The sequence below is a fragment of the Carcharhinus amblyrhynchos genome, chromosome 24, assembly GCF_965287045.1.
Source record: "Carcharhinus amblyrhynchos chromosome 24, sCarAmb.v2.hapA, whole genome shotgun sequence".
NCBI classification, from domain to species: domain Eukaryota; kingdom Metazoa; phylum Chordata; class Chondrichthyes; order Carcharhiniformes; family Carcharhinidae; genus Carcharhinus; species Carcharhinus amblyrhynchos.
In genome coordinates, this window is record NC_137347.1 from 2,893,171 (window position 1) to 2,911,048 (window position 17,878).

The 17,878-nt window shown below is 49.1% G+C and overlaps 1 protein-coding gene across 1 annotated transcript in view; it reads right to left on the reverse strand.

Moving 5' to 3' along the window:
- The window catches only part of LOC145357701 (collagen alpha-1(XVI) chain-like), a 124,716-nt gene extending 113,968 nt beyond the window's left edge, over positions 1-10,748 (reverse strand). Inside the window, exons 1-2 of the mRNA XM_080211127.1 lie at positions 10,658-10,748; positions 9,322-9,439 (exon numbers count right to left, since the gene is read on the reverse strand). Coding sequence (XP_080067253.1) covers positions 9,322-9,439; positions 10,658-10,748 — 209 coding nt within the window. The remainder of the gene's footprint in view (positions 1-9,321; positions 9,440-10,657) is intronic.
- Between the last annotated feature and the right edge of the window lie 7,130 nt (positions 10,749-17,878).

Consider the following 17,878-nt stretch of genomic DNA (forward strand, 5'->3'; position numbering starts at 1 on the left):
CTGAGATGCGTAGGTTAGAGAGATTCATGGGTAAAATATGTAGGGATATGGGAGTAGAGCCTGGGTGGATTATGGTTGGTGCAGACTCGATGGGCCATATGGCCTCTTTTTGTACTGTAGTGTTTCTATGATTTCTCGGTCCATTGAGTCTGCACTGACAACAATCGCAGCCACACCCTCTCCCCATAACCCCATGTTTACTCGGATTTTCCCCCCCACACACTGAGGGTCAATCAATCTAATCTGTGCATCGTTTGGACTGTGGGAGGAAACTGGAGCACCCTGAGGAAACCCACATAGACAAGGGGAGAATGTGCAAACTCCACATAATCACCTGAGGCCAAATCGAACCCAGGTCCCGGGTGCTGTGAGGCAGCAGTGCTAACCACTGTGCCACCATTCTGCCCACAAAATGGACCTGATTTCAAAAACGGTTCAGATTTTTAAAGCCAGTCTTTCATGTCTGGATCTCTGGCTGCTGAATCTGGGTGATGGGGAAATCCATTTAAAATAACAAGTCTGAGCCTTTTAACCCTGCACCCTGATGCTTGGCAGAATCAGCACTGCCCTCTCCTGGAACCTGCTGGCCAGGTTGGGAGTAAACACAGTAAGAAGTCTCACAACATCGGGTTAAAGTCCAACAGGTTTATTTCATAGCACGAGCCACTAGCTTTCGGAGCGCTGCTCCTTCATCACTTGATGGACTTTAACCTGGTGTTGTGAGACTTCTTACTGTGCTTACCCCAGTCCAACGCCGGCATCTCCACATCATGGCTACCACCTCTTATGTTAAGACCATAAGATGCAAGTCATCAGCTCTAGGGCACCTGCCAGTCTTTATTTCCATTAGTTTACCAAGTACAGTTTGTCCCTCCCTTGTTACCTCTTAAAATCATAGAATCTTACAGCGTAGAAGATGCCATTTGGCCCATCGAGCCTGCACTGACCACAATTCCACCCAGGCCCTCTCCCCTTAACCCCATGTATTTACCCTAGCTCGCCTTACCCTGACACTAAAGGGCAATTTAGCACTGCCAATCCACCTCTCCTGCACACCTTTGGACTGCGGAGGAAACTGGAGGAAACCCATGCAGAGATGGGGAGAATGTGCAAACGGACCAAGGTCATAATTGAACCCGGGGCCCTGGCGCTGTGAGGCAGCTGCGCTAACCAATGTGCCACTGTCCTACTCCTGCAGTAATCTGCTCAGTTCAGGAATGGACCTGGCAGAACCTGGACTGTGCAATATCCAGTATAATTGCCGCTTGACAATACTTTTGAATTGGTAATTGTTGGATTTGTCTGACATTTGTGGGCTCCTAACAAGGGTTGGTCCAGTTCCCCACACTAATTCATTCCAGCTGAATCACTTCCTATAATACATGGGAAGAGGCAATTCTTTTCCTCTCCTTCCCCTCTCCTGACACCGTTTCCAAATTGAGCTTGAGGCTGTCCCACCCCAGTTCCGATTGGACAGGGATCTGCAATGATTTCCCTAATTGGGGGCTGCAGCCTCTGAATTGGCGATTCCAATCAGAGCATCCACACGAGTTGTCCGTTTGGGGAACGGAAACAGAAATCTCACACTGTGTGACCAGAATCAACAATGTGGAATCATTGCTGATGATTTACGGCATGGGTGTTCATTCCAAAAGAACAGACAGAGACTGCAATCGATTTTCCAAGCGCGAAACACAGGGCTGGACTTACTGTAGAACCCACCACGTGAGGGTGACTCGCCACTGGCCAAGGATGGGATTTTCCCGTCCAGATCCCAGCAGCGTGAACGGCTGGGAAATGGACTTATTTTGCATTAAGTTGATCTTTCTCTACACTTTAGCTATGACCGTAACACTACACTCTCTCGTTTCCTTCTCTCTGAACGGTATGTTTTTGCCTGTCCAGCACGCAAGAAGCAATACTTCTCATTTGTGTGACAATAATAAATCAAATCAAATCAAATAAATTTCAGAGAGTATAGGCTTAAACTCTTCAATCCCTCTTCATACGAGTAACCCTCATCTCTGCAATCAATCTAGTGAACCTCCTCTGAACTGCTTCCCATGTCACTACATCTCATGATTTAGGCTCCTCTGGGACTGAGATATTATGATGTGGATATGCCGGCGTTGGACTGGGGTAAACACAGTAAAAAGTCTGACAACACCAGGTTTAAGTCCAACCGATTTATTTGATAGTAAACTCACTAGTTTTCGGGGTTACCCCCTTTGCCAGGTGAATGGAGAGTTCTGGCCTCAGACAGAGCATATAAAGCACAGACAGTTTAGAGATTACTGATTAGAATGTGAATCTTTACACCTAACCTGCTGTTCAAGTCTTAAAGTGGCTGACAATGTGAGTGGAAGGAGCACTGATCACAGGTTAAAGAGGTGTGTATTGTCTCCAGACAGGACAGTAAGTGAGGTTTTGCAAACCCAGGCAAGTCATGGGGGTTACGGATAGTGCGACATGAACCCAAGATCCCTGTTGAGGCCGTCCTCATGTGTGTGAAACTTGGCTACCACTGATAGCCAAGACTGATAGCAGAGACTGATAGCCAAGTTCCACACACATGAGGACGGTCTCAACAGGGATCTTGGGTTCATGTCGCACTATCTGTAACCCCCGTGACTTGCCTGGGTTTGCAAAACCTCACTTACTGTGCTGTCTGGAGACAATACACATCTCTTTAACCTGTGATCAGTGCTCCTTCCACACACATTGTCAGCCACTTTAAGACTTGAACAGCAGGTTAGGTGTAAAGATTCGCATTCTAATCAGTAATCTGTAAACTGTCTGTGCTTTATATGCTCTGTCTGAGGCCAGAACTCTCCATTCGCCTGACGAAGGGACAAACCCCGAAAGCTAGTGAGTTTACTATCAAGTAAATCGGTTGGACTTAAACCTGGTGTTGCCAGACTTCTTACCGAGGTATCAGACAGAACAAGCTGCAATCTCAGTGTCTTAATTTCTTTGATTTTTATTGATTGTTAAAATAGAGAACCTTTCCTGACATCTGCCTCTCTCCCTGCCAGTCCCCAAACGCTCCCCCCCAAAACCTCAACCAGCTCGATTGGGAGAAGTTTTGATTTTTAGTCGTCATAACACAGGGGGTAATAATTGAGCCGTTACACAGTTCACCCTATTTATCCTCCACTTACACAGTCGATGTGTCGGGCAGTTCACAGGGGAAGGGATAGAGCTGACACAGTAATGGGGTGCAGTAACTGTGTGAAAGGCTACGGTGAACAGGGAGAAAGGATGGAGTGACAGCTGGGAGTGTGTGAAGGGTCCAGTTGGGAGGATGTGAGAGGTTCAGTTGGCAGGTTGTAGGTGGCACAGTTTGGAGGGGTCAATAGTGTCTTTTTGCCCTCTATACATACGGGTAATTAATTCAATGGAACATGAAGTTTTCTCTGTGTGGAATCAGCTACTCCCCCTCTCCCCCTTCCCCCACCCACACCCTCTTCCTGCACCCCCCCCCCCGAAATCCCCCTTACCCCCCTCCTCACAGGAAGTACATCTCCCATTGACAAACAGAAATATCAAAGTGAAGCAGATTCTGAGATGACAGAAGGCTGGGAGATATTTGATGTTGTATTTCAAGTTTCCAGGTTTTTAGCAGCTGTTTCTGTTCATTTTGGATGTTGGATTTTTATGCCAAAACTTATCAAAGATATAAATTTCAGAACAAACATTGGCGCCAATCCAAGTGTACAACAGGATGCTTCTAAAAACGGAACTAATATCTATAACTGTGAGTCAGAGCAGAATCGAGGGCCTAACCCCCGGGGCTCCACTCAAACTACACACTAAGCTTTAAGCAGAGAGTTAGGCCAATGTGTGGGGCAATCATTCACATGAAGCCTGAGTCTGTCAGAGAGTGAGACACTACAGAAGCAGTGATATCCGTAACTGTTCCCAACATTCTTGAAACATTAGCTCCCTATTCAGACTGATTTACTCCATGTGATATCAAGGAATGACTGAAGGAACTGAATATCGCAAAGTCTAATAACATCTCTGATGCATTCTGCCTGGGAACTAGCTGTTCCAGTACAGCTACAACGTGGAAAGTTTCCAGTTATGTCCTGCCCAAATAAGGCAGTCCAGTCCAAAGATGTGTAGGTTAGGCTGATTGGCCATACCAAATTGCCCCTTAGCATCAGGGAGACTAACTGGGATAAATGGATTGGTTAGTCGGGGTAGGGACTGGGTGGGGTTGTGGTCCGTGCTACTCGATGGGCCGAATGGCCTCCTTTTGCACTGTATGATTGGATGACAAATTTTTGGCCAATTACCATCGATCTATTCTCAATCATCTCCCCACTGGTTGGAATCGTTGTTGGCACAAAGTAAGATGGTGGTCGGAGGTTCAATCTCAGGCCATCACTGCAGGCGTCCCTCAGTGTCCGAGGCCCAACAATCCTCAGCTCCTTCAGCAATGACCTTCCCTCCGTCATAAGGTCGGGAGTGGGGATGTTCGCTGATGGCTGCACAATGTTCGGTACCATTCGCGACTCCTCAGATACTGAAGCAGAAGGCAACATTTTGGCTTGGGTTGACAAATGGCAAGGAACGTTCACGCCACACAAGTGCCAAACAATGGCTATCCCCAACAAGGAATAAATTAACCAGCACCAGTAACCTTCACTGAACCTTCTACAATTAACATCCTGCGGTTACCATTGACCAGAAACTGAGCTGGACTCGCCACCTAAACACTGTGGCTACAAAAACAGGCCAGAGGCTGGGAATCCCGCTGTGACTAACTCATCCCCTGATTCCCCAAAGCCCTGTCCACCATCTACAAGGCACAAACCAGGAGTGTGATGGAATGCCCCCTAGCTGCCTGGATGAGTGTGGCTCCAACAACACTCAAGAAGCTCAAGACTACCGAGGCACAGCCTCAAGATAAGGAGAGGGGGGGCAGTTTAGATCAGAGTTGAGGAGGAACTTCTTCACTCAAAGGGTGGTGAATCTCTGGAATTCTCTGCCCGTTGAAGTGGTGGAGGCTGCCTCGCTGAATAGATTTAAATCAAGGGTAGATAAGTTTCTGATAGACAGGGGAATTAAGGGTTATGGGGAGAAAGTGGAACTGACCCACTTCAGATCAGCCATGATCTTATTGAATGGCGGGGCAGGCTCGAAGGGCTAGATGGCCTACTCCTGCTCCTATTTCTTATAAAGCTAATAAAGGACGTCAGCATGGATTGGTGAAGGAAAAATCGAGTTTGATCGAGATGTTGGTGATGGATAAGTACTCAAAGGAGAAAAACTGCAGCAATGTGGAGTTAGAGCAGGTCAGTGGGACTGAATGGCACGCTCTTTGAAAGAACTAAACGAGGCTTGTACTTGTTAGAGTTTAGAAGAATGAGGGGAGATCTCATTGAGACATATAAGATGATGAATAGGATGGATAGGATAGAGGTGGAGAGACTCTTCCCGCTCAGAAAGGACAGTAGGACTAGGGGGCACAGCCTCAAGATAAAGGGGTTTAGAACGGAGTTGAGGAAGAACTTCTTCACTCAAAGGGTGGTGAATCTCTGGAATTCTCTGCCCGTTGAAGTGGTGGAGGCTGCCTCGCTAAATGTATTTAAGAAGAGGGTTGATGGGTTTTTGATAAGAGAGGGGATTAAGGGTTATGGGGAGAGGGTGGGAAAGTGGAACTGAGCCACGACAGATCAGCCATGATCTTATTGAATGGCGGGGCAGGCTCGAAGGGCCAGATGGCCTACTCCTGCTCCTATTTCTATTTCTATTTCTTATTTAATGGACTGAATGGCCTCCTGTCCTGTACTATTTTATGATTCCATGAGCAGTCATTAGAGGGGGTATCATATCTTTGTGCCTGGAGGGAGTACATGGTTAGAGCTCTTACAGCAAGCGAAAGACTATTTGCCCATAGAGTCCATACAATCTCTACATACTGAAGGAGGCCATTTGGCCCATTGAGTCTGCACCAACGCCCCGACAAAGCAAATTTACCCAAGCCCACTTCCCTGCCCTATCCCCTTAAACCTACACGTTTACCATGGCTAATCCACCTAACTGGCACATCTGTGGGAGGAAACCCACGCAGACACGGGGAGAATGTACAAACTCCACACAGACAGTAGTTATTCACAATCTCCTTACACCAGTGGGAGGGCAAACATTTCACCCTGATGGCCACGACTGGCTAATTGTGCGCAGGATCAAAAAATGTTCCAGAAATGAAGAATCTGTGTTCAAACAGGGATGACACAAGTTTGCATAAGTCAACACGATGTTAAAACGATAGTGAACGCTAAACTCTGCGAGAAATCAGCAGCATTGTGTTATTTGCTGATTGCACCTCACAGTTGTGTGAGGCTCCTTTCTGAACACAAGGTTTTGCTGCACTGTGTAAAGGTTTGGTGGCTTTTCCATCTAACTGGTGAATTTTTCATGCTGAAATCTGTCATTAGCTCTGTTGGAGCATCGGTGATTTCCCAATGAATAGTGCCAATAATCAAAATATATTCAAACTATCTTAGCTTCAAAGTAAACCAGAAGTTATGAAGCAATTTCTTTGTTACAGAATTAAACGTGGCGATTTGAAAAAGAAAACAAAATCCTCTCTGCCAGCCTTTTCTCAAATTACTGTTTCTCGAGATTTCTCATACTTCACATAGGGACAAATAGTAAAACAAGGGCAAGACACACAGGGACTGGCACACAGGGACTGGCACACAGGGACTGGCACACAGGGACAGGCACACAGGGACAGGCACACAGGGACAGGCACACAGGGACAGGCACACAGGGACAGGCACACAGGGACAGGCAGGCACACAGGTCAGACACACAGGAATAGACAAACAGGGACAGACAAACAGGGACAGACAGTCACACAGGGACAGTCACACATCAGCAGACAGGCACAAAGCTGCAGACAGGCACACAGGGACAGACACTCAGGGACAGACACTCAGGGACAGACAGTCACACAGGGACAGACAGTCACACAGGCACACAAGGGTAGGCACACAGGGACAGACGGTTACACTGGAGCAGTCAGTTACACAGGGACAGGCACACAGGACAGTCACACAGGTACAGACAGTCACACAGGAACAGGCACAGAGGGACAGGCACACAAGGATAGACAGTCACACAGGTACAGACAGTCACACAGGGACAGACAGTCACACAGGGACAGACAGGCACACAGGGACAGACAGGCACAGAGGGACAGGCACAGAGGGACAGGCACAGAGGGACAGGCACACAAGGATAGACAGTCACACAGGTATAGACAGTCACACAGGGACAGGCACACAGGCGTAACTACACAACGCTTTGTCTTGGCAATGTGCACTGTATGATGAGTAAACTTGTAGATTTAAGGTTGCTAGGTCTTACTGCAAACTGAAATCAGCCACTAACATGCAGTGGTGCAGTGTTAATGTCACTGGATGAGGAATCCAGGGGCCCAGCACTAATGCACTGCGGACACAGGTTCAAACTCACAGTGGGATACAAATGTGATTAATAAATCTGGGATTAAAGGCTAGTCTCAGTGATGGTGACCATGAAACTGCCATTAATTGTAAAAAACCCCCCTGGCTCCCCCGTGAGGTTAGGAAATCAGCTATCTTACCCAGTCTGGCCTACATGTAATTCTTAACCACCCTCTGAAATGCTCAAATAAGCTCAGTACTGGAAACAGCAATGACAAACCACAGCCCTGTCGACCCTGGGGAGTCCTCACCTAATACCTGGGCAAATGTGTCAAAATTGGGAGCAGTGTCCCACAGATTAGGCAAGAAACAGCCCGACAGAGTCATACCCACAGAATCATACCTTACACACAACATCCCAGACATCGACAGAAGAAGGACAGCATTGACAAGTTGGGCCGAAGGGCCTGTCTCCATGCTGTAAACCTCTATGACATCCCCATCCCTGAGTGTGGCCTGTCTTATCGGCAGGACAGACCCAGCAGAGGTGGTGGCGTGAAGGGATACAGTCAGGGGACGGTTGCTCTGGGAGTTCTCAGCGTCGACTCTGGACCCCATGAAGCCTCTGGCATTGGCTCACACACGGACAGTTCTCCTCCATGTTGAAAAATACTTGGAGTGGAAGCTCTCAGGGTAGCAAGGGGGGTAAAATGTATTCTGGGTGGGGTGACTTCAGTCTCATAACCGCCCCTCATTAACTGAGCTTCACCAGGTTCGTGTCACCCTGTACTACAATCTTGTTCAGACATTTCCCTGCCACAATACTCGGCTAACCCTGCCGTCAGCTCATACGGACCATCCAAGGAGGCAATTTGTAAAGCACTCTGGGACAACGGGGCAAGAGACTAAACCGACAGGCTGCAGTTTACAGACAAACAGACTGGAACCCAAACGAGTGAATAAACAGGATATGGCTCATCTCCAGGATGAAAGGGACTTTACAGTCTCACTAGCTTGTGTACCAGACATAAAGGCACCGTGAATCCTTATACAGGAGGGAGGTCTGTGACCTGTGTGACCTCCAGCACCTACAGACATGGGGACACACCCAGAGATCAGCATATCAGCACCTGATTGACCCCTTATCGATCAGGGTGATCAAGTCCTGATCGATTGATTGGCAATGGCCAAAAAGGGGTGTGAAACCCAACGGGGTATAAAGGGTGCAGCACAACCAGGAATCTCCCTCTCTCTCTGAGCCCCATGAACGAGCTACAATGGTGACCATCACCAGCACGAGGAGAGCCACCAAACCCGAAAAGGAAGGAAGATCAGAGCCAGGGTGCCAGACCAAACCAAAGAACCAGACCACGCAGACGACTACTGAGATCAGTGCACAGATAAAGGCCAATATCTGCTTGGTACTTGCCAGTCACACAAAGTTAAATCAAGGTCTCGTATTGGACATGAATTCTAGTATTTTCCTGTGAGATAATATAAGAAAGATGATGGAAAGATGTGGAGGCATTGGAAAGGGTGCAGAGGAGGGAGGTTTACCAGGATGTTGCCAGGTATGGTGGGAAGGTCTTATGAGGAATATGTTAATATTGATAATATTAATAATTAATAATAACATTTCCCCACCACAATACTCCGCTAACCCTGCCATTTGAACATTTCAACAGAATTGAAACTACTGGTCTATCAGCGTGGGTTGTGAGCCCTGCTTGTGACAATGAGACTGAAGTGAGCGACTGTACCTGAAACATTAACATATTGCTCATTTAATATACATATATTTAATATGTTAATAATAACTTGTAGTTATTTGTCCACCGTATAAGGGTTAAAACAGACTGTGCGGCAGGCAACACTCACTAGCAGTTCCATCACTTACTCAGTCGGTCTGACCAGGGATAACTTTCCTAATTTCACGATTAAAGATCCCGTTGGACTCTTGATTTTCTTCACTGCCGGCGTCTTAAAGAGTGAGAACCTCCGGAGCAAATTAAAACCTGCGAGGGAAGACAGAAGTTTGAACCCATCCTAAACCAGAGCTTCACAGTTCCCTGTAAGATTCCACTTTCCCTCTGTCAGTCCTGGGGTGATCCGCGGATACGTGGTGGGTCACTCTGACCTACATCACAGTAACAATGAGGTGTTGTTGTCCTAACTTTTCAATGTAGGTCAGGAACTAGGCCTCTGCTGTGTGGAGTTTGCACATTCTCCTCGTGTCTGCGTGGGTTTCCTCCGGGTGCTCCGGTTTCCTCCCACAGTCCAAAGATGTGCGGGTTAGGTTGATTGGTCATGCTAAGAAATTGCCCCTTAGTGTCCAGGGATGTGTAGGTTAGAGGGATTAGTGGGTATAATATGTAGGGTTTTGGGATGTGAAAATGCATTGTAGAGTCTTTGGAGAGCAGGGGGAGACTGGAGGTTGTTTGCAAGGACGGAGGGAGCAAGTGCCCAGCTTTCTGAAGAGTTGGAGATGATAGGGGGAGAGAGTGAACCTGGAGGGAGAGAGAACCATTGACGATATCCTACCATGTGGGTCAGGAGGTCAAGTCTCAGGGTCAGCAGTTTAATGGGAATAGGGTAGGAGGATCAGGGAGGTGGGTATCAACCACAAACTGAGTCTGGAAGAAGGGAGATAGGAGAGAAACTGGAGAAAGGTGTGAGCTGAGGACAGGGGGGAGGGAGACCTGGAGGAGGTCGGGCCCACTAAGCGCTGGGGAGAGGGCAAAACTGATTAGATGGTCAATCTTAGTGACACAAAAGCTCCTTGCGTTTCTCGCTGGGGGAGATTGTGGGAGGGGCTGGCGAAAGGTTTACAGTGGACAAATAAAGATTCACCTTCACTTCCCAGTGTAATCCAGGAAGAGTGAGATGTTTCAGGACAGTGGGAGCTAACAGTGGTCTAGCCAGTTCCGGCAGTGGCAGTTATCCCCATCATAAATGTTCTGCTGGACTGAAACCTGGGATCACACAGGGGATAATGTCCAGGGAGAGACAGGGGGAGGGTTTTAATGGGAAGAAGGGCATTAAAGGCAGGAGTTGGGGAGAAATGGGTACATAGATCTGCAGTGGCTGATATCAAGGAATTCAGTGTGGGCAGTAGGTGGCAGCTGCCAACTCGTGCCCCATCATTGTGTGGTACAGAATTGAAACTACTGGTCTATCAGCGGGGGTTGTGAGCCCTGCCTGTGACAGTGAGAGACTGAAATGAGTGACTGTACCTGAAACATTAACATATTGCTCCTGGTTCTGTAACTTCCATCCGTCACCATGTACACGAGGGCATGGAATGTCTGTAGAAGGAAAATCCATGAGTGATTCCAAACAGTGACCATAATCACACAACAACTTGCATTTATATAGAACATAGAACACTACAGCACAAACAGGCCCTTCGGCCCACAAGTTGCGCTGATCATATCCCTACCTACCTATCTATAACCCTCAATCCCATTAGATCCCATGTACTCATCCAGAAGTCTCTTAAAAGACCCCAGCGAGTTCGCCTCCACCACCACTGACGGCAGCCGATTCCACTCACTCACCACCCTCTGAGTGAAAAACTTACCCGACATCTCCTCTGTACCTGCTCCCCAGCACCTTAAACCTGTGTCCTCTCGTAGCGACCATTTCAGCCCTGGGAAATAGCCTCCGAGAATCCACCCTATCTATTCCTCTCAACATTTTATAAACCTCTATCAGGTCGCCTCTCAACCTTCGTCTCTCCAGGGAGAAGAGACCGAGCTCCCTCAACCTATCCTCATAAGGCATGCCTCCCAATCCAGGCAACATCCTTGTAAATCTCCTCTGCACCCTCTCAATAGCTTCCACATATAGTGTTTATGATAAACACAGGGCACCTCAACCTGCTTTCACAGCCAATGAAGTGCTTCTGAAATGTTACAAAAAAAGTGAGTCGATTTGTGTAGATTAAACTGCCAAAAACAGCAATGAGATAAATGACTGTCAATGGTGATGCCCTTGTAGTCCATGGCAAGGTGGCACAGTGGTTAGCTCTGCGCCAGGGACACAGGCCTTGGGTGACTGTCAGTATGGAGATTGTACGTTCCCCGCCTTGTCTCATGGGTTCCCTCCTACAGATGTGTAGGTTAGATGGATTGGTGGGGTAGAGATGCGGGTGATAGGGTGGGGGGATCCTGCTGTATGGAGTTTGCACATTCTCCTCGTGTCTGCGTGGGTTTCCTCCAGGTGCTCCGGTTTCCTCCCACAGTCCAAAGATGTGCGGGTTAGGTTGATTGGTCATGCTAAGAAATTGCCCCTTAGTGTCCAGGGATGTGTAGGTTAGAGGGATTAGTGGGTATAGTATGTAGGGATATGGGGATGGGATTGCGTTCGGTGCAGACTCGATGGGCCGAAGGGCCTCTTTCTGCGCTGTTGGGTTCTATGATTCTAAAAAGCAGTTGTTTTTCGGTATTCCTGGAAGGTCAGTGTCCTATCTAGGGTTGCTCCGAGATCTGTTGGAGTTGGGTGGTACGTTAGCTGCTGTGTTACGTTAAACATGCATAAACTTGGCCTCACTCGGAGTATTGTGTCCAGTTCTGGGCACCAGGCTTTAGGAAGGGTCTGAAGGATGAGAGAGTGCAGGAAAAGATTCACAAGAATGGTTCCGGGAATGAGGAACTCCAGTTGCATTGGAGAAGTTGGGACTGTTTTCCTTGGAGAAGAAAGGTTTGAGAGGAGACTTGATCGAAGTATTCAAAGTCACCAGGACAGTGTGGATGGGGGGGGGAGACTGATTGAGAACCAGAGGACACAGATTTCATTGGTAAAAGAGGTGTTGGATACATGAGGGAAAATGCTTTCCTGCAGCGAGTGGTTAGGGTCTACAACGCACTGTTTGAGTCATGTAGAGGCAGCTGAATCGAGACTTTCAACAAGAACTGCCAAAAAGGGGAGAATGTTCAGGGTTCGAGAGAAAGGCGGCATCGGTAAACTGCACCTTCAGAGGGCTAGTACAGAGGTGATGGCCAAGTGGCTTCCTCATGCGCTGTGATACTATTTTGTGTCTTCTTACAGTCTCTGCCTCACTGCGCCAGGGACCCGGGTTCGATTCCAGTCTCAGGCCACTGTCTGTGCGCAGGCTGCACATTCTCCCCATGCCTGCGTGGGTTTCCTCCCAAAAGGTGTGCGGGTTAGGTGGATTGGCCGTGCCAAATTGACCCTAGCGTCAGGAGATTAGCAGGGTGAACCCGTGGGGTTCTGGGGGTAGGGCCTGGGTGAGATTGTGGTCGGTGCAGACTCAATGGGCCAAATGGCCTCCTTCTGAATGCCAAGGCTGAGATCCCTGTGCTCAGCTGGTTGTTGACTGTTTGTGTGGAGCTGACAAAGCCAGTTGGCTACCTTCTCTGCGAGTTGGAACGTGCTTGCCGATGTCTGATTTTTACCCTTCGCTTCTTCTGAGTGATTTAACCTACTTCTGAACTCAGACTGGAAACTTGCTTCAAGGCACTGTCAACTCAGACTGTGCTCAGTACACCGGAATACCGCAGAACAGACACCAAGGAGATCATATCTGCAGCTTCTGATCACTGCCAGTTCCCCAGTTTTGTACAGTGCTCGCACACGACCGGCTACGGGACAATCAACCTTTTAACTCTTTGGGTATGGATGTTATTAACATCGTTTCACCTCTCCCTGGATGCCCCTGACGGTGTGAGTCACCCTGTAGGAAAGCTGTAGTCTCTGTGCTAAAATACTGCGACTGGAGTCTCTTCCCACCTCGTGTTTCAGTGGTGTCTCCCATTCCCACCCCATAGAACATAGAACATAGAACACTACAGCACAAACAGGCCCTTCGGCCCACGAGTTGCGCCGATCACATCAACACCCACCAATCTATAGACCTATCTATAACCCCCAATCCCATTAAATCCCATATACTCATCCAGAAGTCTTTTAAAAGACCCCAGCGAGTTCGCCTCCACCGCCACTGACGGCAGCCGATTCCATTCACTCACCACCCTCTGAGTGAAAAACTTACCCCTAACATCACTTCTGTACTTGCCTCCCCGCACCTTAAATCTGTGTCCTCTCGTAGTGACCATTTCAGCCCTGGGAAATAGCCTCTGAGAGTCCACCCTATCTATTCCTCTCAACATTTTATAAACCTCTATCAGGTCACCTCTCAACCTTCGTCTCTCCAGGGAGAAGAGACCTAGCTCCCTCAACCTAACTTCATAAGGCATGCCTCCCAATCCAGGCAACATCCTTGTAAATCTCCTCTGTACCCTCTCAATAGCTTCCACATCCTTCCTGTAGTGAGGCAACCAGAACTGCGCACAGTACTCCAAGTGAGGCCTGACAAGGGTCTTATAAAGTTGCAGCATTACCTCCCATGTTTCAGTGGTCTCTCCCATTCCCACCCCGTGTTTCAGTGGTCTCTCCCATTCCCACCCCGTGTTTCAGTGGGCTCTCCCATTCCCACCCCGTGTTTCAGTGGCGTCTCCCATTCCCACCCCGTGTTTCAGTAGGCTCTCCCATTCCCAGCCCGTGTTTTAGTGGTCTCTCCCATTCCCACCCCGTGTTTTAGTGGTCTCTCCCATTCCCACCCCGTGTTTCAGTGGTCTCTCCCATTCCCACCCCGCGTTTCAGCGGTGTCTCCCATTCCCACCCCGTGTTTCAGTGGTCTCTCCCATTCCCACCCCGTGTTTCAGTGGTCTCTCCCATTCCCACCCCGTGTTTTAGTGGTCTCTCCCATTCCCACCCCGTGTTTCAGTGGTCTCTCCCATTCCCAGCCCGTGTTTGAGTGGTCTCTCCCATTCCCAGCCCGTGTTTCAGTGGTCTCTCCCATTCCCACCCCGTGTTTCAGTGGTGTCTCCCATTCCCACCCCGCGTTTCAGTGGTCTCTCCCATTCCCACCCCGCGTTTCAGTGGTCTCTCCCATTCCCACCCCGCGTTTCAGTGGTCTCTCCCATTCCCAGCCCGTGTTTCAGTGGTCTCTCCCATTCCCAGCCCGCGTTTCAGTGGTGTCTCCCATTCCCACCCCGCGTTTCAGTGGTGTCTCCCATTCCCACCCCGCGTTTCAGTGGTCTCTCCCATTCCCACCCCGCGTTTCAGTGGTCTCTCCCATTCCCACCCCGCGTTTCAGTGGTCTCTCCCATTCCCACCCCGTGTTTCAGTGGTCTCTCCCATTCCCACCCCGCGTTTCAGTGGTCTCTCCCATTCCCACCCCGTGTTTCAGTGGTCTCTCCCATTCCGATCCTTGTTGGTTCTGGGATGAGGATCCTGAATCTCAATGAAGGAAGTTACTCTGTTATGAGGCACAGGGTGGTTGTGATGGATTGAGGAACGTTACTTAAAGGGATAATGGTGGATAGTCAGTCGCAAACAGTCAGAACGTATGGATGGACTGCAACAATTGTTATTCCTGCCTGGCACAAAAAAGTGGGAAAGTTGGCCAAACCATGGGCTTGCAAGGGAAATTAGAGATAGTGTTAGATCCAAAGAAGAGGCATACAAATTGGTCCGAAAAAGAACAACAGACCTGAGGATTCGGGACAGTTTTGAATTCAGCAAAGGAGGACCAAGGGACTGATTAAGGGGACAATAACTTGCAGTGAACATAACAACTGAGTCCTATAGATATGTGAGGAGAAAAAGAGAAGACAAATGTAGGTCCCTTACAGTCAGAAACAGGAGAATTTATAATGGGGAGCGAAGGAATAGCTGACCAACTAAATATATATTTTGGTTCTGTCTTCACAGGAGAACACAAATGACCTATCAGGAATGTTGGGGAACATTGGGAGAGAGAGGAACCGAAGGAAATCTGAATTACTAGAGGAACGGTGTTGGGGAAATTGATGGGATTGAAGGCAGATAAACCCCCAGGGCCGGACATCCCACAGTACTTGAGGAAGTGACCCGAGAGATAGTGGATGCATTTGTGGTCATCTTCTAAAACTCTATATACTCTGAAACCGTGGGAGATGGTGTGGCTGCTGGTGGGTGGGAGGAGAGGGGTAGGTAGAGGGGGTTGGGGGGGACAGTGGGGGGGGCTGGTGAGGGTGGATTTGTCCCGACCATTCTCATTGCTCAGTGAGTCCTGGTCTAAGTCACTGACCCTTGTTCTAGATAACTGAAACTAACTCCTGGTCCTGATGACCAGCCCTGTGTCTGAACTCTGACCTCTCATCCTGACGCCCACCCTTGCTCCCTGAACTCTGACCTCTCATCCTGTCACCCACCCTTGCTCCCTGAACTCTGACCTCTCAGCCTGACGCCCACTCCTGCTCTCTGAACTCTGACCTCTCATCCTGACACCCACCCCTGCTCTCTGACCTCTCAGCCTGACGCCCACTCCTGCTCCCTGAACTCTGACCTCTCATCCTGTCACCCACCCTTGCTCCCTGAACTCTGACCTCTCAGCCTGACGCCCACTCCTGCTCCCTGAACTCTGACCTCTCATCCTGTCACCCACCCTTGCTCCCTGAACTCTGACCTCTCAGCCTGACGCCCACTCCTGCTCTCTGAACTCTGACCTCTCATCCTGTCACCCACCCTTGCTCCCTGAACTCTGACCTCTCATCCTGACACCCACCCCTGCTCTCTGACCTCTCAGCCTGACGCCCACCCCTGCTCTCTGAACTCTGACCTCTATTCCTGACACCCACCCCTGCTCCCTGAACTCTATTCCTGACACTCACCCTTGCTCCCTGAACTCTGACCTCTATTCCTGACACTCACCCTTGCTCCCTGACCTCTGACCTCTATTCCTGACACTCACCCTTGCTCCCTGAACTCTGACCTCTGGCCCTGACACCAAGCCTGGGGTGGACATCAGTTAGATATTCACCATGGCAGTAAAGGAGATTTCCTTACCTCTGTGTGATGGCAGCGCCCCTCCCTTCGATGGCTGGACTCTGATGGACACCCACAGGATTGTGATCAGAACAGTCCACATTCTGCATCAGTATCTGTCAGCAACGCTTAACCATCACCTGGACAGGACGAAGAGAAGGACAGGTCACTGGGATACTCCAAACCAACAACCAAAAACCGGCCCCTCAGCTCATCAAACCTCTGCTAATCAATCCCACTCCAATCTCCTTCAATCTTCATGGCTCTGATAAACCTTTCCATTCAGGTAGTTACCCAATTGCTTTGTGACTGTTATCATTGACTCTGTTTCTCCCTCGCTGTCAGTCAGTGTGTTTCAGCTCAGTCAGACATGCTCTCTCCTCCTCCTCTCTCTATCGTTTTATCTGATTATCTTCAATCTGTGCCCTCTGGGATACAGTGCGTATTGCCAGCGCAAACAATATTTCCTTATTTACTCCATCAAAACCCCGCAGAGTTTTAAACAACTCCGTGGAATGCCCCAAGTGACCCTATGGATACTGGGGGGGGGCAACGGGGGGAGTTGGTAAGGAAGTGACCCTGTGGACACTCGTGGCGGGGGGGGAAGGAAGTGACCCTGTGGACACTTGGGGGGGGGGGGTGGGTGGTGAGGAAGGGACGCTGTGGACACTCGGGGGGAGGTTGAAGGTATTTTGTTTGTAGTTAGGTAGAGAATGTGTCCCAGCTCAGTGCTAAGAAACTATCCCTCAGCCTGTCCCCTTGGTGTCCAAACTCAATCAGGACAGGCCTGAACATAGCAATGGAAATCGCAACAGTACAGGGAGGCAACTGCCCGACAGAGAACAGAATGTGGCTGAGGCTGGTGTTGGGGGGGTGGGGGGGGTGTAGCTGTAGACAGATCAGCGAGATTGAGACACAATCACACCCAGGAAAAGCAGGAACAGCCAATATAGGACATAGATAAGCTGCAGAGCTGGGCCGAGAGGTGGCAGATGGAGTTTAATACGGAAAAGTGTGAGGTGATTCACTTTGGTAAGAGTAACAGGGGTACAGAATATAGAGTTAATGGAAGGACTCTTAGTAGTGTTGACGAGCAGAGAGATCTCAGGGTACATGTGCATAGCTCCCTGAAAGTTGGCACCCAGGTTGATAAGGTTGTTAAGAAGGCGTATGGTGTGTTAGCTTTTATTGGTAGAGGGATTGAATTTCGGAGCCGTGAGGTCATGTTACAACTGTACAAAACTCTGGTGCGGCCGCACTTGGAGTATTGTGTACAGTTCTGGTTGCCGCATTATAAGAAAGATGTGGAGGCATTGGAAAGGGTGCAGAGGAGGTTTACCAGGATGTTGCCTGGTATGGTGGGAAGGTCTTATGAGGAAAGGCTGAGGGACTTGAGGTTGTTTTCATTAGAGAGAAGAAGGTTACGAGGTGACCTAATTGAGGCATACAAGATGATCAGAGGGTTAGATAGGGTGGACAGTGAGAGCCTTTTTCCTCGGATGGTGATGGCTAACACGAGGGGACATTGCTTTAAATTAAGGGGTGGTAATTATAGGATGGATGTCAGAGGTAGGTTCTTTACTCAGAGGGTAGTAAGGGTGTGGAATGCCCTGCCTGCAGCA